Genomic DNA, 23,655 nt, shown 5'->3' with positions numbered 1-23,655 from the left:
CAATACTTATAATAAATGGCTTTTGAAGTAAGATTTTAAATTTTTTAATAACTAGGTTTTTAAGTTAATAAACCTTGTTATAGAACAGTTTTAGATTCACAGCAAAGTCAGGCAAAAATTACCCTATGTAACAGCTATGGTATATCTTAGTACATGTTTCATATGTACTGTAAAAAGAGTGTATTGTGCTGTGGTTGAGTGAAGTTTTGTAAAGATGTACAACCCCTGCACGTGCACAACCTTCCCCACTGTTGACATCCCACCTCAAAGTGGTGCGCTTGTTACAATTGATGTTAATTGCTTAAAATAATCATAGTTGTTTTTATAGGTAATAAAAAGAATGATAAAGTGTTGTTCTTTGCTGAATTGCCACACACAGGTTAGTTTATTTTGATGTTGGTTTATTTTTCTGTATATTAGAGTTTATAGTAAATATAAAGCATTGGACTGGGAAATAGCTTTTATTTTCCTTATAATTGCTTATGTTTATGGTATTTAAGAATTTGGCATATTGTTTAAGTTTTTTTCAGTACTTTATAGAATTTCAACTAAAATGAAAGTATGAATTAGAAAAGATTGCTTTTTAAATGGAAAAGAAGCATTCTCAAGTATGTTTTCTTATATTTAAGAGTAAATATGTACATTAGTTATTAGGGAAATGAAGATCAGCACCACAGTAAGATACCACTTCACACTTACTAAGATGGCTGTAATTCAAAAGCAGTTAGCAACAAGTGTTGGTAAAGATGTGGAGAGATTATGCTGATAGAAATATAAAAAAGGCAACCATTTTGGGAAAACAGTTGGGTATATCATAAAAAAGTGAAAAATAGAATTACCGTATGACCTAGCAGTTTCACTCCTAGGTATATAACCAAGAAAGTAGAAAACATGTCCACACAAAAATTTGTACATGAATGTTCACAGCAGCATTATTCATAATTGCTAGAAAGTTGGTAACAAGTGTTAATCAGCTAATGAATGGATAAACAATTTGATATTATGTGTGCAGTGGAATATTATTCACCCATAAAAAGGAATGAAGTACTGATGCATGCTAAAACAGAGATGAATCTTACAAGTATTATGTTGAGTGAAGAAAGCCATATACAGAAGGCTATTATATGATACCATTAATATGAATGTTTAGCATAGGTGAATCTATAGAGTCAGAATGTAGTCATGGGTATGGAGTTTTTGCAGGGAGAGGGGAAAGGAGGGTGAAAATATTTTGGAATTTGGTAGTGGTAATAATTGTACCACTTCATGAATATACTAAAAGCCACTGAATTGTATACTCTAAAATAGTGAATTTTATGGTTTATGAATTATATTTTTAAAAATTAAAAATACTTTAAAAAGAAATAAGCATTACGACCTACATACCTGATTGAAATGGATCTGTTTTCGGTGTTAAGCAGACTGGCAGCTTAAATTTTGTCAACATGAGCTTCTGTATTTGCCAGCAGTGAAAGGTTTTAGCATGTTCTATATGTCCTTGAGTGTCATGACGCTTTGTTTTGGCAGTTTTCCATTCCCTTCAATTTTCTGAACTGGCTTTTTGGCAGCTTCTCATTTAAATAAACAGCTCTGAAAACATTAGATCACTGATGAAGAAAATATTGGGCTTGCAATTAAAATTGGATGGAAGCCATCAGTATGAGCTGGTCCACTCCAAGTGATCTGCAAAGCCACTTAAATGATATATTCTTGATATAAGGATCATCAAAAATTTCCCCTCCAAAATTGGGAGAGTCGTTGTGGACACTAGTTACATGAAACCATTTTTAAATCTTTATTTGTTTATGTAGGTGGCAATTTTATGTCAGTTCCTTAGAGAAATTGACTACAAAACAGCCTTTAAGTCACTGCAGGAGCAAAACAGGTATGAATGATTTTTAAAATAAAATGAAGTTGTAATTTTTCTGCTTAAGAAAGAGGAAGTAACCAAGATCTGTTTTTCAGTCATGATGCTATGGACTCCTACTACGACTACATTTGGGATGTTACCATTTTGGAATACTTGACTTGTATCCTTTCACCCAGTATCACATGTGATATTAGAACAGTTCATTTCTGGGGGGTGGGCTGGGATGGGACTAAAAGACAGAAAACTGTACTTGGACAGTAGTTAAATAAAAAAAATGCTTAAAAAAAAGAACAGTTCATTTCTGTAAATTAAATAAGTATTTAATATTGTGTATTTTCTAAACCAAACCTGAAAAACAGTTGAGATTCTGTTATGGTATTTAATAGTATTAGGTTTATTATTCTTAACTGATTCATTTAGATCTTCATCATAAAAGAGGAGAAACAGATAAAAGACAAATTGCGGTAAGTTACTTTGTGCCTTTCTTCAGTAACATACTTAATTTCCTTAATGGTTGAAAGCATTGTTAAGAATTTGATCGACAAAAAAAGATTTTGTGTGCCTAGTTACTGCCAGAAGTTGATTAGTGTTTACTTTTTAAAAGATCCTATTTTGGTAATATGAGTTTTTATATCTAGTTTATTTTGTATAAAAACATTAGATCACGTCTCTCCAAACATTTTGAGTGGTTTCCCATTTCACACAACATCGAAGTCCGTACAGTGGCCTCTCAGGCCGCCTCTGACTTTCCCACCTGACTCCCACTTGCTACTTCTGCTACACCAGTAAAATACCAAGAACGTTGACCACTGCAGGGTTTGAGAATTGTCTGTTCCAGAAACATTTCTTTAACTTCCCTCAGGTCTCCCCATATGTTACATTCTTAGTAATTCTTTCCTAACCATCTTCTAAAATAGCGATGTCTCTCTCCCTTTTCTAATACTTTTATTCTCATTTCTCTTTAAAAAATTTGCTCAATAGCAATTATCCACATCTGATACACTATAGGATGGGCAAAAGTAAGGTTACACTTGTGAATATGTGAAACAGTTTATTCTTGTATTATCTATGATTGTATTTTCTATACAAACAATAAATTGTTTGTAATAATATACAAACAACTGTAAACCTTACTTTTGCTCACCTCTGTATATATTTATTTACTTACTGGCCATTTCTCCACGAGGGCAGACTTGGTTTTGTCGTAGCTGATACCTAGAATAGTTCTTCTGGCACATAACAGATGCTCAGTAATAACTGAATAGACAAATTACTGATTTGAATTTGACTTATAAGCCAAAACATTATACATTTTTTAAATTAAAAACAAATTTTTAAAAAATCTATCTTTTAGAGGGGGAAGGGAAGGAGAGAGGGAGAGAAATATCAATGTATGGTTGCCTCTTGTGTGTCCCCTGCTGGGAACTGGCCTGCAACCCAGGCATGCACCCTGACTGGGAATTGAACCGCGATCCTTTGGTTCGCAGGCCCGTGCTCAATCCACTGAACTACACCAGCCAGGGCCAAAACATTATACATTTTAATGGCCATTTTTACTTGCCTAACATTTGCTGCATTACTACTATAGCTATTTTCACTTATATATATATATATATTTTTATGCAAGAACCTTCTTTTTATTTTCAATTTGTAGTATCAGCTTGGAAAAGCATCACCGATGCTTTTTTTTTTAACATTTTTTATTGATTATGCCATTACATTTGTTCAATTTCCCCCTTCATTTCCCTCCACCCTGCACACCCCTCCTCCACCATTCTCCCCCCTTTAGTTCATGAACATGTGTCTCAAGTTCTTTAGATTCTGTATTTCCTCTACTATTCTTACCCTTCCCCCTATCTATTTTCTATCTACTGTCTATGCTACTTATTTTCTGTACCTTCTCCCCGCTTCTCCTTCTCCCACTCCCCTGTTGCTAACCCTCCATGGGATCTTCATTTCTATGGTTTGCTCCTGATCTAGCTGTCCTCTTAGTTTGCTTTTGTTTTAGGTGTGGTTGTTGATAACTGTGAGTTTACTGTCCTTTCACTGTTCATCTTTTTTATCTTCTTTTTCTTAGATAAGTCCCTTTAACATTTCATATAATAAGGGCTTGGTGATGATGAACTCCTTGAATTTGGTCTTATCTGAGAAGCACTTTATCTGTCCTTCCATTCTAAATGAAAACTTTGCTGGATAGAACAATCTTGGTTGTAGGTCTTTGGTTTTCATGACTTGGAATACTTCTTTCCAGCCCCTTCTTGCCTGTAAGGTCTCTTTTGAGAAATCTGCTGACAGTCTGATGGGAACTCCTTTGTAGGTGACAGTCCCCTTATCTCTTGATGCTTCTAGGATTCTCTCCTTCATTTTAACCTTGGCTAATGTAATGATGATGTGCCTTGGTGTGTTCCTTTTTGGGTCCAACTTCTTTGAGACTCTCTGAGCTTCCTGGATTTCCTAGAACTCTGTTTCCTTTGCCAGAATGGGGAAATTCTCCTTTATTATTTGTTCAAATAAGTTTTCCCCTCATGGCTGTTCCTCTTCCCCTTCTGGTACCCCTATAATTCGAATGTTGGAATGTTTAAAGATGTCCTGGAGGTTCCTAAGCCTCTCCTCAGTTTTTTGAATTCTTGTTTCTTCATTCTTTTCTGTTTGGTTCTTTCTTTCTTCCTTCTGGTCTACTCCCTTGATTTGAGTCCCAGTCTCCTTTCCATTACTGTTGGTTTCCTGTGCATTACCATTCATTTCAATTAGTTTAGCCTTCATATGTTCCTCTAATTTGTGACTAAAATCAACCAGTTCTCTGAGCATCCTGATCACCAGTGTTTTGAACTGTGCATCTGAAAGTTTGGCTATTTCTTCATTGCTTAGATTTATCGGCTCTGGGGCTCTGAGTTGTTCTTGAGCCATGTTTTGATCTGTTTGTGCCTGTCACGTATGAGGAGAGGTGCCTTAGTTCACCAGGGTGGGGTGACCCAGGTCACTGGTTTGTGATGCTGTATGTGGGGGCAGGGTCAGAGAGGGAGCAGTGCGGTCCTCTCCGCTCACCCAGTCTGTCCCACTGCTCGCCCCCGCCTGTTTATCCGAGCGGAAATGTGTGAGCCCACCAACCTGCGCCATGCAGTCTCAGTGCTCGCCTCTTCACTGGTTTATCTGCACACAAATGCTCAACCAACCACAGCCAGCCAGCCTGCCTGCCTGCCGCGCCTCTTCCCTGTGTCTGCCCGTAGCTAGCCCGCACCTGGGATTCGCGCCTTCGGCTGCCTGCACACCACCTCGGTCAGAGATCTTTTTGGCCAGCCTGCTCCACTACTGGCTTCACCCCTCTTACCGGTTTAGCTGAGCATTTTGTTGTTTTCAGACTCCGTATTGTCGATTTTTTGTGTGGTTTGGTTGCGTTTATCGTTATTAAAACTTTGTTGTTTTTAGATTTGGTTGTGCACGGATGCAAGGTGTTACCACCTACGCATCCATCTTGGCGGAAGTCCCGATGCTATCTATTTTCACTTATATTAATAAAAGTAAATACTGTTTATTAAGTGTCTTTTGAAGCTTTGTTCTTGGACCAAATTGTGTGGCCACTGGTTAGAGGAAATAGAATGATAACAGCATCTTTAAGAAAAAAGAAAGAAAGGGAGGAAGGGAACGGAGGAAAGAAATGGAGGTGGGTAGGGACAGGGTGGGGGTGGAGGAAGAAAAAGAATAGGAGGGCAGCTCTACCTGACTGGAGGCTCCTCAGTCTCCCATTTCCAGTCATCTAGGTCTGGAAGGTAATACTCAAACTTTTCCAGTTCTCTTATGCTATTTTCAAACCATCTCTACTTAATATTTTTTAAATCCTTTCTCCTTCAGAGCTTATACCTACCTCCTTACTTGCTTATCTAACCAACCTCTACATGCATGAAAAGAGGTAATCAAGGAACCCTACACCTCTAGCATTAGAAGTCCACTGTCACAATTACTATGCATCAGCCACTCACACCCATAGCTATGTCTCAGAATTATTCTATATAAGATCTCTGCCAATAATACCTCATTCTCTTACTTCTTAGCTTCTTTGTTCCTCATGATCAGTGAGATGTTCAAGTTTATGGCCAATTTTTCCCTAGTCTGTCAGCCTCTTCCCAGCCTCCTTTTCTTACCTGCTCACTTTGAACACAGCAAATACCAGTCTCTGCACCTCAGAGATCCTGATACAGGTTTGAGATGAGACCCTGGACTTAAGTTCTCATGTTATTCTGATGACTGATCAGACTTGGGAAAGCTATGACAGATGGTCAGAACTATTCTTTGATAGTATTATTTTCAGTATCTTTGCTTTTTTGTTCTTTATCTCACCTGGAAAAGGCCCAACTCTTAACTGGTTCAAATATTTGTACTTCCCCTCCCTCCAAGGCATTGCATACTGTTGGAAAGTCCTACAACCATGTAAACTGGTGCCAGTACTAAACCGTGGTCCCCAACCTTAGCTAGCCCTTCATCTCTTTTTTAAACATGTCAGTAGTCAATGGTATGCAGTTATTTCTAGGGACTATTTTAGATGTTCTTCCTGTTAAGACCCCATCCTCTCCCTTTTCAGTTTTCAGTAACTTCCTTGCCTGTGTTTGGGGTAGATCAGAAAAGAGACTGACCAGCTCCTATCCTCATGGAAGTTACAGTCTTGGGAATTGTGGCCCTGTGAGTGCCAGCTTCAAATTCCTATTTCAAGCCCTGCATTCTGCCTTTGAAATAATCCACATCTGTACTCATCAAATCGTCTTTTAGTCAGTAAAGGGTTGTGCTACTCCCGATGAAGGCAAGTTTCTATGCTTTTGATTCTCTCCCTCCATTGACCTTTTAATCAGTTATCTTCTGTATTGTCAGCCTCTTCTCCCATAGCCCATTAACTTTCTCATTCATAAACTTTTTTGACTGCCTCCACGTCCCTTTAATCCTGTCTCTGCCTTGAGTTTTGAAGCTCTTCAACCAAATGCAATTTGACTTCAGCTGTCATCATTCTTAACTCTTCTCTTGGGTCATCAAATGCCACAGCCATTGGATACTTTTTCATCCTTATCCTATTTACATCTCCTTCTTTCTCGAAGTCCTTTATTCCTTTGACTTCCCTGACATCATTATTCAGTTCTTTTCCCAACTGTTCTACCTTTTCTCCTTTGCCAGTGTCTTCTGCCTACCCCTTAAACTTGGTTTTCCCAAGCCCTCTGGTTATTTTCTGATTGCCCTATAGGTAATCTCATTCATTACTTACTCAGGGTGTATCATGTCTCTTAAATATTTGGCTCCTCTTCCCATTTCTGTTTTATACTTCAGAATGTTATAGCCAGTCATCTTCAGGATTATTTTGTTGAAATAACTCTAGTTACACTCCACTACCAGGTTTTCAAACCACATGTATTCCTTCATATTGAATATGATCTAGCAATTCTTCCTACCCCTAATGTAATTGCAGATCATTTTTGAATAGTCCTGTCTCCCTTCAAGCTGTATGTCAGAAGTCTTTGTTAAAGTTCTATTTTTATACAAAAATCTAGAGATAGATTACTTTATAATCTAAAGGTAATCCTAACGGCCTAAAAAATGTCACAAAACACTGCATGGAAGAATACTATGGATTTATACTAGGCTGAGGTGTTTCTAGTCATGGAAGAAATGAGTCACTACATGATACAGTGCTGAGCAAGTAGCTATTTTTGCACATTAAAAAGTGAAGCCCTGCCTTGGTCATTGTGGCTCCATTGGGTGTCATCCGAAAAAGCAAAAGGTTGCCGGTTTGATTCCCGGTCAGTGTGCATGTCTAGGTTGTTGGGTCAGTCCCCAGGTGGGGTGAGTATGAGAGACATTTTTAAATTTTTTAACTTTTTACAAATGTTTAAAAAGTGAAGTCCTGAAACAAGAATTTTAATTTTTTTCATACTGTTTGATGGAAGGCTTAATTTAACCAAAAATGTCATCATCCAATTTATATATATATAGTTTATTTACTAGTATTTTAGACAAACTTATCTTCAGTAACATTAAATTAATTCCATAAACCATGGCTCAGCAATTAACCTTTTCCTTAAGAGTGGTTGTAGTTAGCTCTGACTGGTGTGGCTTGGTTGGGTGTTGTCTAGCGAAGCCAAAGGTTACAGTTTGGATTCCCTGTCAGGGCGTGTACCTGGGTTGCAGCCAATCCCTGGCCAGCACGTGCAAGGGGCCACTGATTGATGTCCCTGTCTTCCTTCCTTCCCTTCTCTTTAAGAATAATAAAATTTTAAAAAACAAAACAAGAATATCTCAAGGTTTGATGAACACCCCCTACCAGATGTCCATAAGCACCTCAAACTCATCCTACCCTCTTCAGAAATCACCCTTTCCCCCAAAGGTGACTTTCTTTAAAAAAAAAAAAGTTTTATGTTAATTTCTTCCACATCTCTTTAGTATTTACAATTAGAGTTAGCATGTATGTAGTTTTATATTGTGTATATTAGCAAGACTTTATTTATTTTACCAGACCTCTAATAACATCCCTTTTCTGTTTTGGAAGATCAAAGCTATTGGCCAGACAGAATTGAATGCAAGCAACCCAGAAGAAGTGTTACAGCTGGCGGCGCAGAGAAGGAAAAAGAAGTTTCTCCAAGCAATGGCAAAGCTTTACTTTTAAGCATTTAGTTAAAATTTCTTAACTTTTATTTTTTAAACAATAGACTAAATATAAACAGTATTAAAAGATGAAGTATATAATACATATGTACATACTTAGTGGTGTTCTCTTTTCAGACAAAATACTGAAACAGTTTAAAAACAAAAACTATACAAGACTTCATTCCATAATAGCTTAAATTTATAATTCTTCAAACAAGAGATACACATGTCTAATAACAGAATAAACTAATAGTCTAGTATAATTTGTTTTCTAATTCACTTCCGAGGCTGAAATTTCACTTAAAAAAAACCACAAATATTTGTATAGAATTAGGTATTCTATATATAGCAAGTTCTGTGAAGTTTATTTTGCTTTCGTTTTTTTAAATAAATAGGTTGCTGGGAGGAAGTATACATTTAATACTTTTCTACCTTAATAGAAGTTTAGGTCAGGTGTTAAGCTTTATCACTTTGACACTGTCCTTAACTCATGTGGAAATTCCAAAAGGACCTTAACAGTTCTGCAAACATAAATAAAGCCTTAGTCACACTAAATGTTTTTTTAAATCCTCAGGGATGCCTTAGAGTAATAAAGTGACTTTCTCATATAAATAGTTTCAAAGGGTTCTTAAGGTTTTTTCACTCAAACTGTGATGTACAAAAAAGTTACTATAAAGCAACCTGTATGTCAAAGACCCAAGTAGGAGCCACAGCATTTATAATTTCTTTGGTATTCCACTGTTCTGAGCACAATTTAAACACCACGTTCTTCTAAGCCTTACAGGTTAAATATGTTATAGTAAGGCAAACACTCTAGTTAAAAAACAGATTAAAGTTTACCATTTGTAAAAATTCAAGTTTTATAATAGCTTGCTATAGTAGCTATGGATAAATTAGTCACCTTATTACAAAACTAAACTTTTGTAAACACATTTAAATTTTATTTTCAAGAACCAAATTGCACTAAGCAAGAGTTTATCAATTTTGGGAATCTAAAATCCAGATTCAAAATATTCTGTCACTTAATGTACTCTTAAAGGTAGCACTTGTCCAAAACGATAATGATAAAATTACTGGTTTATCAAGATAAATGTAGTAACACTGGATCAAAATATTTTTATAGCATAAGTCGTGGCTGGCTTCTGTCTAGTCACCTTGGGAATGAATTCATCTATGTAAACAAGTCCTGCTGTTGCTTTACACAGCTAGCATAGGAATGGAATACATTTCTCCCTTAGTGCCAACTTTAAGTAGTTTTTTCAATCAAAGAATGGCAGTGAAATTTCTGAATTGGCTAGGATAGCACTATTTTCCTATCAAATTTAGAAGTTCATTTTTATGAAATTCTACCCAGTACTCAGTCAATACTTGTCTGATTAGTTAGCTTCTTTATGTTTTCCCGGTGGTTTTTCAGTGCTCTTCGGTGGTGTCATAATACCTCCATTGCACACTGGTGACAACTGTCCCACCTTCCTGAAGGTGTTTATGTAATTTACTTCATCCTACACATGTGGAGAAATCATGCAAAGATTAATAGCTAAGGTAAAGTACTGAATTAGTAAAATAAAGTGAAACTAGACTTTTTGATACTAATTTGAGGCTACTTAGGCCTAATACAATGGTCTCTCTTATGTCTTTACAGCTTGACTAGTCATATTCTAGAGGTTCAGCAATTTGAACTGCTGTAACTGTTTCTTAAAACTTAACCTGAACTACTGGCATATTAAGAAACTTCACAAATCTTGCTTTGACCTCCGAGTTACTTTACTTTATTAACTTTTCTGCATTTTGAAATCATAGTGCCCATTACTGTCTGTCCCCTTACTGTTTTCTATAACTGCCTGCAGTATTATCCCATAGCATCCTTGTGTCAGTGACTTACTAGATGGTAAGACCAAAACCCCCCACAAGAAACATACCAGCATAGCCAGATAATTTGTATGTGTCTGGATATTGTGTCTGTCTTCCATAGAAATCTTCTTAAAAATCTTCAGCTTCACTGGACTAGTACTTTTAACTACATTGACAAAAGGCACCATCCAATCTACACATTCAGAAATGCTGTCCCATTCCAAACCTAGACATGAAAGGGTTAGCAGAATGTGAAGGTCACATCAGAAAGTATCTAACATATGCCTAATGAACTTGTTCCTGCTTCCAAATTTAAAGATAATTATTTTAAAACTCATTAAAAAAAACTTTTAGCAAGTTGAAACAGGTGACACTCAAACCATATTTATAATGTGGCTACTCTGAGGGAGAAAAAGACTTAGAGCTTCTTAACAGTACTTTCTACACATGAAATTAAAATTGTCAAAACCCAAAGAACTCTTACAGCAGAGCTATAATCATGTTAACCTCAAATGGGTTTAAATTCCATTTGATTTTTTTGTTTGTGGATACACACTGAAGATTAGAAGAGCTAACAGAAAGAAGGTAGTCACTCCACTGCTAAGTGTTGTCTATTGAAATTTTAAATTGCTGTTTATCAGCATGCTAGGTTCACAGTAGTCTCTTCAAGGTTGTGAACAGGTAAGAAGGTAAACAGTGTCTTACCTGAGGCTTTCTTAACGACATCAATAGAGGTAAAATGGCACAAGGCAGCAGCAGCCAGTATTCTGTAGTGGAACTCTAATGAATCAGTGGTGAGAATACACAGATCTAAAAGCTAACAAAGGAAAAAGCAAACATACAAGTAGTTAGGAGAAGGATAAGTACTACATATGGCTACCAAGTATCAGCTAGCATTTTAGAGTGTTTATGATATGGACCACATGCCAAAAACTAAAAGAGATCCACAGATAAATAAGCCACTACCCTGAACTGAAGGAAGTCTTGGGATTGTAGGTCAAAAGTGAATACATGAGATTGTTACACATCGTCACGTGTAGGAGTAGGAAGGGCACCTAATCCAGAGTGGGGAAGACGGGAGACCTCTGCTGCTTAAATGAATCTTAAGGACAAGGTAGCCAGGAATATGGGGAGGTAGAGAGTGTTCAATGTATAGAAAAGAGCATTTGCAAGTATCAGTGAGAAAGTATTACTTTCCATTTGAACTCAAGTAGTTCAGAACACCTGTAGTAAAAATGAAATAAGGGGTACCTTTCCTTCATTCCTTATTTTAAGAAGGATGGGAGATAGCTGCAGAGGTACAGCCTAGATTAGATCATAAAGGGTCTTTAAGAAGTCAGAACTTCTGGAGTTCTGATTATAGAAATTACAAGATTTTAAATCAGGAAAGTTACATTTTTAAGAACCATCTGTTAGACTACAGCAAAGCAGATACACAAGAAGGGAACAACTTTCTAAACAGATTAGTTAAGAGGCAGCATAATCCAGGCAATAAGAGCTATAAAAGGGGTTTTCAGAGGCCTGAGGTGATACCTCTCCAGTGGAATAAAACCTAAATTTTGTTTGCTGCCCCCATTGGCATGGTAGAAAAAAGTAGAAGAACTGAAAATGAATTGTATACCTCTAGAAGTAGTTTCTACATTTTTTATCAGCTTATCAAAAATCTGCCCTCTATCAAAAGAATATCATCATCTATGGCTGCTTATGAGAACCTGGGGTGTTGGGAATTCTGGCAAAGAATATTTAGCCTTCGTTAAAAAGTTTTATGAAAGGAGTGATTTCAATATATTTACTGGTTATCCAGTTTTAGTGTTCACAGTGTTTTGGCTAGATTTTCACATCCTACATAGAATAAGAATGTAGATTTCCTTCACTTACGTATGCCAGTTATAGCAGCCGTAAGATACTGTTGAGAAGTAGACAGGAAAGAATGGTACCTTCCTTTAATTACTGTTTTAGAATATCTTATATGCTGACCTAGGAAAGTTCAGTTTGAACCTAAATTTTTAAAACTTGTAACTAAGATTTTAATTCTAATGCATAAAATAGGTATCCTGTGTATTCAAATATAAAAGGATCATATAGAATAATTTCATTGTAATTACCATTATAATTTTATAATTACCATTATAAAGTCTAAAGATAACTGACTTAAAAATACCTTTCCCGCTCTGGCTGGTACAGCTCAGTGGATTGAGTGCAGGCCTGCGAACTAAAGGATCGTGGTTCGATTCCCAGTCAGGGCACATGCCTGGGTTGCAGGCCAGTTCCCAGCAGGGAATGCACAAGAGGCAAACATACATTGATATTTCTCTCCCTCTCGCCTTCCCCTCTAAAGATAAGCAAATAAAATCTTTAAAAAAATACCTTTCCCCATTTTATATCCCAAAGAGGTATTTAACTGTCTATTTTGGACCCATAGTTTAAAAACTTGTTTTCTAGAATTATTAAGCAAAATAAATATTGGGGATAGAATTTTATGGACCAGAAGTTTTGTTCTAGTCAGTTAAGGAGTAAATTTAATTCCGTATGCTATCATTTTGTTGATTGGCCTACTTAAGATTATAAATACACTGTAGAAAACCTGTAATTAACAATAACGTTGGCATGTATTCAATAACAATGTCAATAACAATACCTGAGCTATCTGAATGAACTTTTCCTGAGAATACTGAGGTAGAAGAACTTTTGGAGCATCTTTAAGAGCATCAACTTGGAGGAAGAGATTTAGCCAGGAGATGACTGTTACAGGACAAAGTTCCCATTTTAAAGCCTGTTAATGAAATTAAAATGCTTGTTAGTAAATGTAGGTACACAGACACCACACTATGTAGCTACTTTACTAGTCATTTCAGAAACATTCTGCTTTTGGCTTGTATCTTCTTAGGAGTTTTATTATTCTGACCCCTTTTATTTTTATTGTGGGTATTTATAGATAACCTCACAATCTAAGTTGTTTGTATTTTATAGTATATTAGTGACATAGACCACTTTACTATTTTCTGGTTGTCTTAGTCATTTACAAAGTGTTTAGCCTATTATTCATTCCTAATTGTCATTTCTTGCAGCCCACGGTCTTCCAAATTTGTTCTCTATTCTATTACAGCTGCCTTTTTAGTTGTGTTCAGTAACTCCACATGAATTCCTTTCAGATCTTACAATAATTGCTTCTAGACTTTTCTTCCTTTCTGTGATCTCCAGTGACTTCTGCTCAAATGTAAAAGTAAAAATAAAAAAACAAACAAATCCTAATTGGTACCTTTCCCTCTAAGAAGTCCAAAATAATTGAGAGAACAGAGGGTCTTAACACCCTTAGAACTGCCCAGATAATTCCATCTTCTCTTTACATCCTCTTATAACTTATAATGTGTACAGTTTATAATTTATAAATTAAAGTCATATGGATTAGGTTTCCTTATATGTCCTATTAATAAACCCATGATGTTCATATTTACTAACATGTTTTCTCATAGCTTGCATTCACTCTTTAATCTCTAACTGAAGGCTTGATTACATGCTTTTATGTTTCTCTCCTCTACTTTTCTATTAACAGCCCTTTCTCTGCATATAGAAAAAGGACAGTGAAATAATTCTCATTCTCTTTGTTGGAAGGAGGGGGAAGTAACTAAGTTTTGAGGATTCACTTATATGTACAAGATATGCTAACTACTAACTACTTATATGTTTTGAAAGTATTCTCTCTAATCACTTTTAAATTAACAAAGTAGTATATTCCTTTTTCTCAAAGTAGTATATTCTTAATATAGAAACTTGAACTGCCTCTCATTAAAAATAACTAAATAAAAAAATATGAAAAAAAAGAAACTTGAAAGATGAAGAAAAATAGAGTTTACAGGTTAATAAATTCCTTTCTCACCCATACCATTGTCAGTATTTTGCATTAGCCTCTTAAGACTAAGACCTAATACTAAAACATCAGTTTTGATTACTTGCATTGTAGTCTTTGAGATTCAGTGATAATTACTGTTATTGAATTGCAACTAGAAATAATAAAGATATAATTCTTACCTTTAATATAATGAGTTCCATCCTTAAGATATCCTCTTCACTGCAAGCACCATCAGTGACATAAGCAAACTCTTGGAGCTTAGGAGCATAGATTTCCTTTAAAATGAATTTTAACATTAATATTAAGCACAATTGAGATGAAAACAAAACAGTTATAAACAAACCACCTACAGTCTTTATTTTTAAGGATAGCTTCACAAAGTGATTATAAATCTCAGTAAAATAATTCTACAATGGTCAAAGCAACCTTACATTTAAAGATATTTTTCATTTGTAGGTCTAAATTAGCCAGCTATATTGATTAAGACTTATTTTTCAGAATTGATCTTGAATTTTAGTTAATATACAACAGTATTTAACCAGTCATTTCAGTTGAAAGACTAAATGCCAAACTTGTTTTAATATTGCCTAGTATGCTGGTCAGAACAAAACAAAATACTTAATAAGTTGTAGAAACTGAAAACATTTCCTTTAATACAAATATATGGTTTATCAAAAGATGCCTTGTACAGTTTGTCTGATGACAGGTCTGCTTTAACAGTCCAAAGAAACAACTACTAAAATGATCAAAGGAGCAGGAGGAAAGCCTGCCACAGATGAGAACAGGCTCAAGATCAAGATTTCAGTCTAGTGTCCTGACTGGGTGGCTCAGGTGATTGGAGCGTCATTCCAAGCACCAAGACTGCAGGTTTGATCCCAGGTCAGGGCACATCCCTAGGTTGAGGGTTTGATTCCCAGTCAGGAATTTGATTCCCAGTAAGTTGAGCTTTTGGTAAGTTCAACTTACCAAAGCTAAGCTTGGGGATAAAAATGACATGCACAGATTGGACAGACAAATCTATTACCATCCCTATTTTATAGTTTTTTTTTCATACAGACTTAATTACTGTATTTATTCCTAGATACATTTACACTTTTACTGTGCCTGATATTTTTCTTTTTTAATATATTTTATTGATTATGCTATTACAGTTGTCCCATTTTCCTCCCTTCATTCCCCTCTACCCTGCACACCCCCTCCCACCGACATTGGTTTATGGGAGGTAACCAATTGATGTTTTGCTTTCTCCCCTCCTCTCTCTAAAATCAGCAAACATATCCTCAGGTAAGGATTTAAAAAATAATAAAAATTTAAAAATTATTTTAAAAGATTGTCTAGAAAGACTCTATAACAAAGTATGATGTCAGGTAAGGACTAAAGACAAACTTATTCACCAAATTTGGCAGATTTGGGGGATAGCCCTGAAAGTTCAGAAGGTAAATTTGGGAGAAAAAGAATACACTTAAGGAAATTAAGGCATGATTCACTCCTCCTATTTTCCAAATATGGAGGTTCTAATGATATTCATAATGCATTAAGAAAAGAATAGTGAGATTGTATGAAGGAAAATCTCAGGCAGTAAAGGGGTTGCCTTCTATCCCGGCATCACTATCAGACGCAAAAATATTAGGCTGCATACAGACCAATATTCTAACCCCAAAAGCATTTCATTTGATTGGTTAGTCTGTTTCCTATTGAATCCGAGAGCCGTAATTAAGTATGTGGGGACAGTATCAGTCTATTTAATTTGGCAGAATGAGCCATCGAATTTTGCACCTAGGCATTTATCTCAGACTCTAAACCAGAGACTTATAATAGGCTTAGCTACTAAAATGGAACTATGATATTTATCTTTGTATCCAAATCACAATGAATAAAAGTGTATTAAAAAACTACTCATCTTTCTGAAGGAGTTAATACCAAAGCAGGGTTTTCTGGAACTAATGTGTTGATTTTAAAAACCGGATAGGAAAATATGTCTCTAGATAAACTTTGAGAACTTACCTCAAGTTTGGAAGCAATGAATAATGAGGTAATTCCAATGAGTTGAAGCATATTTTTATTTATATCCTTTTGTGTCAACATAAACCTATCAAAAAAGTCTTGTGCAAGATAAAATGTTTCTCTATGAAGTGTGTATACTTCACATACCTAGACAAGAATCCAAAGATTTAAATATTATTGCATGAATTTCTCCAAATTAGAAAGTTATATTTTAGCATCCTCAGACTTCAAAATACATTCATAAGCTCAACTTACCAAAGCTAAGCTTGGGGGTAAAATGACATGCACAGATAGGATAAACAAATCTATTACCATCCTCATTTTATAGTTTTTTTTCATATGGACTTAATTACTGTATTTATTCCTGGATACATTTACACTTTTACTATGCCTGACATTTAAAAATATATATTTTATTGATTATGCTATTACAGTTGTCCCATTTCCTCCCTTCATCCCCCTCCACCCTGCACACCCCCTCCCACCCACATTCCCCCCCTTTAGTTCATGTCCATGTGTCACACATACAATTTCTTTGGCTTCTACATTTCCTATACTATCCTTACCCTCCCCCTATCTATTTTCTACCCTACCATCTATGCTACTTATTCTATGTAACTTTTCCCCCTCTCCCCTTCCCATTCCCCTGTTGATAACCTTGTGATTTCTGTGATTCTGTTCCTGTTCTAGTTTGCTTAGTTTGTGTTTTTTGTTTTAGGTGTGGTTGTTAATAACTGAGTTTGCTGTCTTTTTACTGTTCATGTTTTTTATCTTCTTTTTCTTAGATAAGTCCCTTTAACATTTCATAAAATAAGGGCTTAGTGATGATGAACTCCTTGAATTTGACCTTATCTGGGAAACACTTTATCTGCCCTTCCATTCTAAATATAAGCTTTGCTGGATAGAGTAATCTTGGCTGTAGGTTTTTGGATTTCATAACTTGGAATACTTCTTTCCAGCCCCTCCTTGCCTGTAACATCTCTTTTGAGAAATCATCTGACAATCTTATGGGAACTCCTTTGTAGGTAACTGTCTCCTTTTCTCTTGCTATTTTTAAGATTCTCTCTTCCTCTTTCATCCTGGCTAAGGTAATTCTGATGTGCCTTGGTGTGTTCCTCCTTGAGTCCAACTTCTTTGGGACTCTGAGTTTCCTGGACTTCCTGGAAGTCTATTTCCTTTGCCAGATTGGGGAAGTTCTTCTTTATTATTTGTTCAAATAACTTTTGCACTTGTTGCTCTTCCTCTTCTCCTTCTGGTACCCCTATATTTCGGATGTCGGAATGTTTAAAGATGTCTTGGAGGTTTCTCAGCCTCTCATTTTAAAAAAATTCTTGTTTCTTCATTCTTTTCTGGTTGGATACTTCTTTCTTCCTTCTGGTCCACACCATTGATTTGAGTTCCAGTTTCCTTCCCATCACTATTGGTTCCCTGTACATTTTCCTTTATTTCACTTAGCGTAGCCTTCATTTTTTCATCTAATTTGCAGTGAAATTTAACCAATTCTGTGAGCATCCTGATTACCGGTGTTTTGAACTGTGCATCTGATAGGTTTGCTGTCTCTTTGTCACTTAGGTGTATTTTTTTCTGGAGCTTTCATCTGTTCTTTTAGTGAGGGGTGGAGCCTTAGGTGTTCATCTGGGTAGGGTAAGCCACATTGCTGTGCTGTGATGCTGCTTGTGGGGAAGGGGTCCCCAATGTATGAGGGAACAATGGCTCTTGTTCCACTCTCTGCTGGCTTTCAGTCACTTCCCCCTTCCCATCAGCAAATTTGGCCCTTCTGGTGCTGCTTCTGAGTGGGTGGGTTAGTGTACATTCTAGGACCCTGTGGGTTTCTCCAATGAACTCACCTGTGAGGCTGGGAGTTTCTTCAGCTGCCTCAACCCCCACAGGTGTTTTCAATAAGAGGTTTGAGGCTTTATTTCCCTGCGCTGGGCCCTGGATTGCACAGTCCCGGCTCCCCAGTTGTTTATCCCAGTTAATCCGCACACGAATGTGGTACTGCCCAGTCCTCAATCTGCCGCCTCACTGGGTCTGCCCACTGCTGCTTTGCCAGCCAGCTGCAGTCTTGCATGCCACATACCCCACTCTACAATCTGCTGCCTCACTGGGTCTGCCAGCCACCATCTTGCGTCGAATCCTCTCTGCCTGGCTGCCTGTTTCCTCCCCTCCTACTGGTCTGGATGAATATATGTCTTCCTTAACTCCTTGGTTGTCGGACTTTCATACACCTAGAATGATGCCTGGTACACAGCAAACCTTAGCACCTAGAATGATGCTGGTATACAGCAATACCAGATACCTCAAATTCTGAATTGGGTTTGGGTTGTATGGGACATAGTGGTATGTCCTCATTACTACTCTTAGAGACAGTCATTTTCTATTTTGGTACCATCAACAACAGCAAATACCACCTTCCCCCCAAAAAGATGGCTGCTGCCATGGAAAACACATTTATGTCTAAATATTTTCTTCCATCATACAGAGACAAGAAATTCATATTGCTGGAACATACCTCTAAAAGCCAGTCTAGAAGTATGGACCTCATCTGTGGTTCCAGGTCAGAATGCAGAACTTGAAAATGTTTGTCATGAACATACCGGCTCTCTTTCTTTAACATGTTTAGCCAAACATCCTTTGAACATCCCCAGCTATAGGAAAGAGATTGAAAGAAATAATTAAGCTATCTGTTTTACATAGAAAAAACTCTAAGATGCTAAAATCCAACTTTCAATTAGAAAAATAATTAAGCTATCTGTTTTACATAGAAAAAACTCTAAGATGCTAAAATCCAACTTTCAATTAGAACTTGGAAGGAGAAACTCTTTAAGGAAAAATTGCTACCTTAACTTTTAGAGACATTTAGTATGAAAAAGTAGAAGCCTGAAATTATACAGCAAAAACTTGGATTATTATAAGCTACACTGATAGATTTCAAGAGTGTTCTTTAGTCCCTATATGTTTATAATTTATAAGGTTCCTGTTTAAGATAACCATGTTTTCGCAAAGAGCAATACTAAAAAGGTAAGTATTTAAAGCATATGATTCCAGTAGAGACAAGTCTCAAATCACCTCCAAATAGGTCAATAGTAGTCACTTACAGTGGGTGTAAGGTAGGACAGAGTATGGGGAAAGGGAAGGATTGGTAAGTTTGAATGTCTGACTCCATTAATTTGCTTATTAAAGCCAAATATAAATTATTACACTAGATGTTTTGTTCAAGCTGTACTTCCTAGTCCTAGTCATTAACTAGAAAAAAGATGCATAGACCTTACTAAGCTTGGTAAAAAATAAATGATACTGATATATCAAGTGGTAATGCTGTACATATTTAAATGTTTATATCTTAAGAATTTAGATAAATTATTTAAACTCCTTTAAAGAGGTGGTTCAGTTCTTATAAGGCTTATAGTACTCAGCAGGCAAATGAAAATAACTTTATAGTCAATGTTTTAAATTCCCCTATTTGCAAGTAGCACTACTCAGATTATATATGCTTAAATATTACTAAAGAAAGCATTTTTACAAGTTTTTCTAATGAAGACAAAAAATAAAGTAGTACCACATATGACATTAGTGCAATTTTAATCTGACATTAAATTATTGAAAATTTTCTTACCTTAAATCAGGCAAAGGTGAAGGATCAATAAAAAGATTTTTAAATCTGTAATTTGTAAATCTGGAGAAGTCACTTGTTCCTATTTCTTTGTGGGGTGTTTCAATGATAACGCAAGGACTGATCCCCCCAGATAATACAGGTGGCCAACAATTCTGTCATTTAGAAAAAATGAAAAGAATATTTGTACAGTAGGAAACCAGCTTTTGTCTGGGATCTTTTATAAGTGAAAGCTAATATTTCTAAACAGTCTGTAATTTTCCCCAAACACCATTACCTTATGTGCTGACAATGTAGTTTAACAAGTGGACATTTGTATTTTATAAATCAGCCATATAACTCATGTCAATCTTCATAAAAAGGAACCCTGCCCAGGTAGCTCAGTTGGTTAGAGCATTGCCCGATAAGCCAAGATGGTCGGTTCTATCCCTTTTTAGGGTACATGTAAGAGTCACCAATGAATGTATAAATAAATGGGCACATACAAGAGTACATTAATAAATGGAACAACATATCAATGTTTTTCCTCTTCCTCTTTTGTAACAGTGCTGGCTGGTGTGGTTCAGTGGGTTGAGAGCCAGCCCGTGAACTGAAAGGTCTCAGGTTCAATTCTCAGTCAGGACACCTGCCTGAGTTGCAGGCCAGGTCCCCAGTAGGGGGCATGAGAGAGGCAACTGATTGATATTTCTCTCGAACATCAAAGTTTCTCTCCCTCTCTTCCCCCATCCCTCCCCCTCTTTCTAGAAATGAATACATTTTTTAAAATCTTTAAAAAAAGGAACAGCCCTGGCTAGTGTGGCTCGGTGGACTGAGCACTGGCCTGTGAACCAAAGGGTCACCAGTTAGATTCCCAGTCGGGGCACATGCCTGGGTTGCGGGCCAGGTCCCCAGTTGGGGACGTGTGAGAGGCAACCATATACTGATGTTTCTTTCCCTGTCTTTCTACCTCCTTTCCACTCTATGTAAAAAATAAATAAATAAATTTTTTAACCTGGTTGGTGTAGCTCAGTGGATTGAGCATGGGCCTGCGAACCAAAAGATCGCGGTTCCATTCCCTATCAGGGCACATGCCTGGGTTGCAGGCCAGTTCCCAGCAGGGGCTGCACGAGAAGCAATCATACATTGATATTTCTCTCCCTCTCTCCTTCCCTTCCCTTCTAAAGATAAATTTTTTTTAAAAAGGAAAAAAGTTTTTTTTAAAAAAAGAACAGGATGTTTTATCTTGTTCTTTTACAAAATACAAGACATCAGATATTGGGAGAGGGAAGGAATCAATACATTTGTAGTCAGATACTAATAACTTTTAGAATTATAAAATTGAAGTAATCCCCCTGTATTTACCAGTAGTGGCAAGGGCACCTTGTTTTATAAAAGCCCCCCTCCTCCAGTTAATCCTGTTCTGATACTTTAGATTACTTGTGGGAAACACCTTAAAAATAGAATCAAGTGGAATCAATTACTTAACTACTACTTAAAGAACCCTTTCCCCAATCCGTGCTGGTTTCAAAGAGAACCACTGTCTAGAGCGTTTTATTTACAGCCCATACGAGAAATAGGTAGCCAGGGCTGGGGAGCCAGTCTGTCAGTGACTTCACATCCTATTTATGCCCCAAGGAGCAGCTATTAGGGCCCTCCACTACAGTGAGGGGGTGCGGACAAAGAGCAGTGCATTGGACAGGCTTGGCAGGCCCTGGTGCCCCAGGCAGCTCTAAGACTGAGGAAATTTACAAAGAGGAACCAGCTGCTTCATGGCAAACTACGCTGCAGTTGTAAGTAGGATGAAGGCACATAACAAACCACCCTTAAGATAGGCGCCCTCTCCCTGCTGACCTCTAGGGGCATCAAAAGTAAAAGTGTCCAAAAGAACCTTTCTAGTGAGTGCAAAGCCAATCCTAATGTTCCTCGTCCTGCCTGTTTTCCCCAAACCCGCCGAGGCCAGTTCTGCATTACCCTAATTTCATACTGTTGTTTCTTGGCGACCTTCTCCTCTTTTCTTCTTTTGACATCCTGAGAAACAGAAAAGACTACTGTTAAACTAAGGTCCCAGCAAGCAATTTCCTCTCTCTTCTCCCTCTCTCCCCTTAACTTACCTGGGCTGTTTTCCTCTTCTTGGCCTGAATTATCTGGGCCTCTTGCGGGGAATCAGTCTGGCTGGGCCGGGGCCGCTGCTTAGCTTGCAAACGGCTACTGTGGTGGATTTTGAAAAAGAAAGTTAAGCAAGTCATGCGTTTCAAAGGCAGAAGCTAACATTAAAACATATCTCCAAGACAAATAACGTTACCTGCGTCTTGACATTCTCTTCAAGTGTGTGAAACGTCTGGAAGGGAGAGAGGAAACCGGAGTCAAGGACACTGCCATCCATGTTCTCCCAGTGCCAATCAGACGCTGACTCAGAGGTTACTCAGCTAAGCCTCTCAGGAGATGGCCTGAGCCATTCTACCACGCCGTCCGGCAGTATATTAGTTATCTAATGGTATTAACTTTGGACCTATGCTTGCGTTTCCTCAACTTACTGTGCAGCCAGGACGCGAGTTTTCCAAAAAGTTACAAAGCACACCCCAGTATCCCGAATGCACTCGGAAAGAGATCTCCCCTAAGAGGGTCTTCTCCGCATCCTCCACCCGACCCTCGAGTGGGGGCTTGACAGCGCCCCCACTCTCCACCCCCTTTATCCTGGATGAGCCGCGGAGCGCGGGGATTGTGGAGGCAAAATGCCGTGGAGAAGCCGGTTCCGCGCCAATTTGGAGAGCAGCAGTGGCGGGGAAGCAGGGGGCGGAGGGAACTGAGACTTGTGTCACGTCCTTCAGTCTCCTTTCCCTCCTTCCCAACCCCACCGGGCCCTGCTCGTCGCTTAGAGGGGGCACCAGGACCCTAGCTCTAGATGAGGGTGGCGATGAAAGAAAGAGGGCTAAAGACAAGGGAACTTCTGGTCGGGGAACTTGACTCCCCGTGTAGGGGTCCCAGACACCCATCGTCTCCCGCAGGATAGCTCCCCAAATGGGGGTGGGAGAGAGAAGCCCGTGATGAGCGGCTTTCCCAGGCCGGGCGCTCGGGGGCAGCCCTCTGCCCCCCCTTCGCTTCCCCGACCCCCTGCCAAAGGTCCTGACAGGAACGAACGGTGGGGACCCATCCTCACCAGCCGTCTAGATCTCAGCCCTCCCAGTTTCCTCCCTTAGGCTCCCGCCCGCAGAATGGAGCAGCAGGCGTCGGGGGCTGCTTTTTTCCCTCCCGCATCCCCCAGCTAAGCCCAGCAACTCCTCACCGCCAAACCCGCTACTGCTCGACTCTCAGCTGGCGCCGGCGCCAACCCAATAAATAGGCCGAGCGAGGCCCGCCCCGTACGCATGCGCTGTACACTGACACTTCAGCCAGCGCGCTTCCCTCCCCGCCCCCCGCGCGCCTTCGCGAATACCCCTCAGGCCTGCGAGCGCTCGGCCTCCGCCCGCGTCTGCCTTTCCTAGGCGGGCGCAGATGTCGCCCAGACCTTCAGTCTGAGGCTACCTGCGCCCCACTTCACCTGCCTGCGGGGCCCGCCCGCGGGAGGGTGTCTGTCAGAAGCTCCTCCTCCCGGGCCAGGCTCGCGGCCGCTAGGCTTCCGCACCGTCCGCCCCTCTGTTCCTGCTCCGTCCCGCCCTCAACTCCCTGATTCTAAGGGTGTCAGGATGTGGCTCAGCCCGGGCGAACGACCAAGTGGAAGCAAGTTAACAAACACAGAGTGGCTAGGATTTGGCCATCCTGTGGCGCACGCAGGCCATTCGGCTAAAGCCCAGACGAACGCGGTTCGTTCCTAAGAGACGCGGAGACCGAGAGGACCGCCCCTGGGGGAGGGGCGCAACTCAGGCTGGG

General features: G+C 38.6%; 2 protein-coding genes across 6 annotated transcripts in view; one reads left to right on the top strand and one right to left on the bottom strand.

The window, feature by feature from the left end:
• The window catches only part of INTS8 (integrator complex subunit 8), a 54,250-nt gene extending 45,650 nt beyond the window's left edge, over positions 1–8,600 (top strand). For both annotated transcript variants that reach the window (XM_037131072.2, XM_037131073.2), the window contains 5 exons: positions 329–379; positions 1,812–1,885; positions 1,966–2,030; positions 2,291–2,334; positions 8,394–8,600. In XM_037131072.2, coding sequence (XP_036986967.2) covers positions 329–379; positions 1,812–1,885; positions 1,966–2,030; positions 2,291–2,334; positions 8,394–8,510 — 351 coding nt within the window. In that variant the 3' untranslated portion in view covers positions 8,511–8,600. The remainder of the gene's footprint in view (positions 1–328; positions 380–1,811; positions 1,886–1,965; positions 2,031–2,290; positions 2,335–8,393) is intronic.
• Positions 8,601–8,607: 7 nt separating this feature from the next.
• CCNE2 (cyclin E2) lies at positions 8,608–23,123 on the bottom strand. Of its 4 annotated transcripts, XM_037131075.2 has the most exons (12): positions 23,072–23,090; positions 22,091–22,126; positions 21,900–21,993; positions 21,760–21,816; positions 19,813–19,964; positions 18,709–18,844; positions 16,197–16,343; positions 14,372–14,467; positions 12,981–13,115; positions 11,048–11,159; positions 10,411–10,568; positions 8,608–9,993 (listed from the first exon to the last, which is right to left on the bottom strand). In XM_037131075.2, exons 2-12 carry the CDS (start codon positions 22,102–22,104, stop codon positions 9,868–9,870), a joined length of 1,227 nt encoding a protein of 408 aa, XP_036986970.1. In that variant the 5' UTR covers positions 22,105–22,126; positions 23,072–23,090; the 3' UTR covers positions 8,608–9,867. The 4 variants fall into 4 exon arrangements, with proteins under 4 accessions (XP_036986970.1, XP_036986969.1, XP_053516894.1 ...); XM_037131074.2 differs by lacking the exon at positions 23,072–23,090 and having other exon boundaries at positions 21,900–21,996; positions 22,091–22,148; XM_053660919.1 differs by lacking the exon at positions 8,608–9,993 and having other exon boundaries at positions 10,120–10,568; positions 21,900–21,996; positions 23,072–23,123.
• Positions 23,124–23,655: the final 532 nt, after the last annotated feature.

The sequence above is a fragment of the Artibeus jamaicensis genome, unplaced genomic scaffold (genome assembly GCF_021234435.1).
Source record: "Artibeus jamaicensis isolate MK-2021 breed Jamaican fruit bat unplaced genomic scaffold, CSHL_Jam_final scaffold_916, whole genome shotgun sequence".
NCBI classification, from domain to species: Eukaryota; Metazoa; Chordata; class Mammalia; order Chiroptera; family Phyllostomidae; genus Artibeus; species Artibeus jamaicensis.
This window is presented reverse-complemented; position numbering and strand designations above follow the sequence as displayed.

Excerpts from the sequence above, each read along its gene's own strand:
- CCNE2 (XM_053660919.1), bottom strand. Across the intron at positions 14,468-16,196 it reads TCATTGCTTCCAAACTTGAG|GAAATCTATGCTCCTAAGCT; the intron begins GTAAGTTCTCAA and ends TTCATTTTAAAG. Across the intron at positions 11,160-12,980 it reads AGTTCATTCAGATAGCTCAG|CTTTTAGATCTGTGTATTCT; the intron begins GTATTGTTATTG and ends TTCCTTTGTTAG.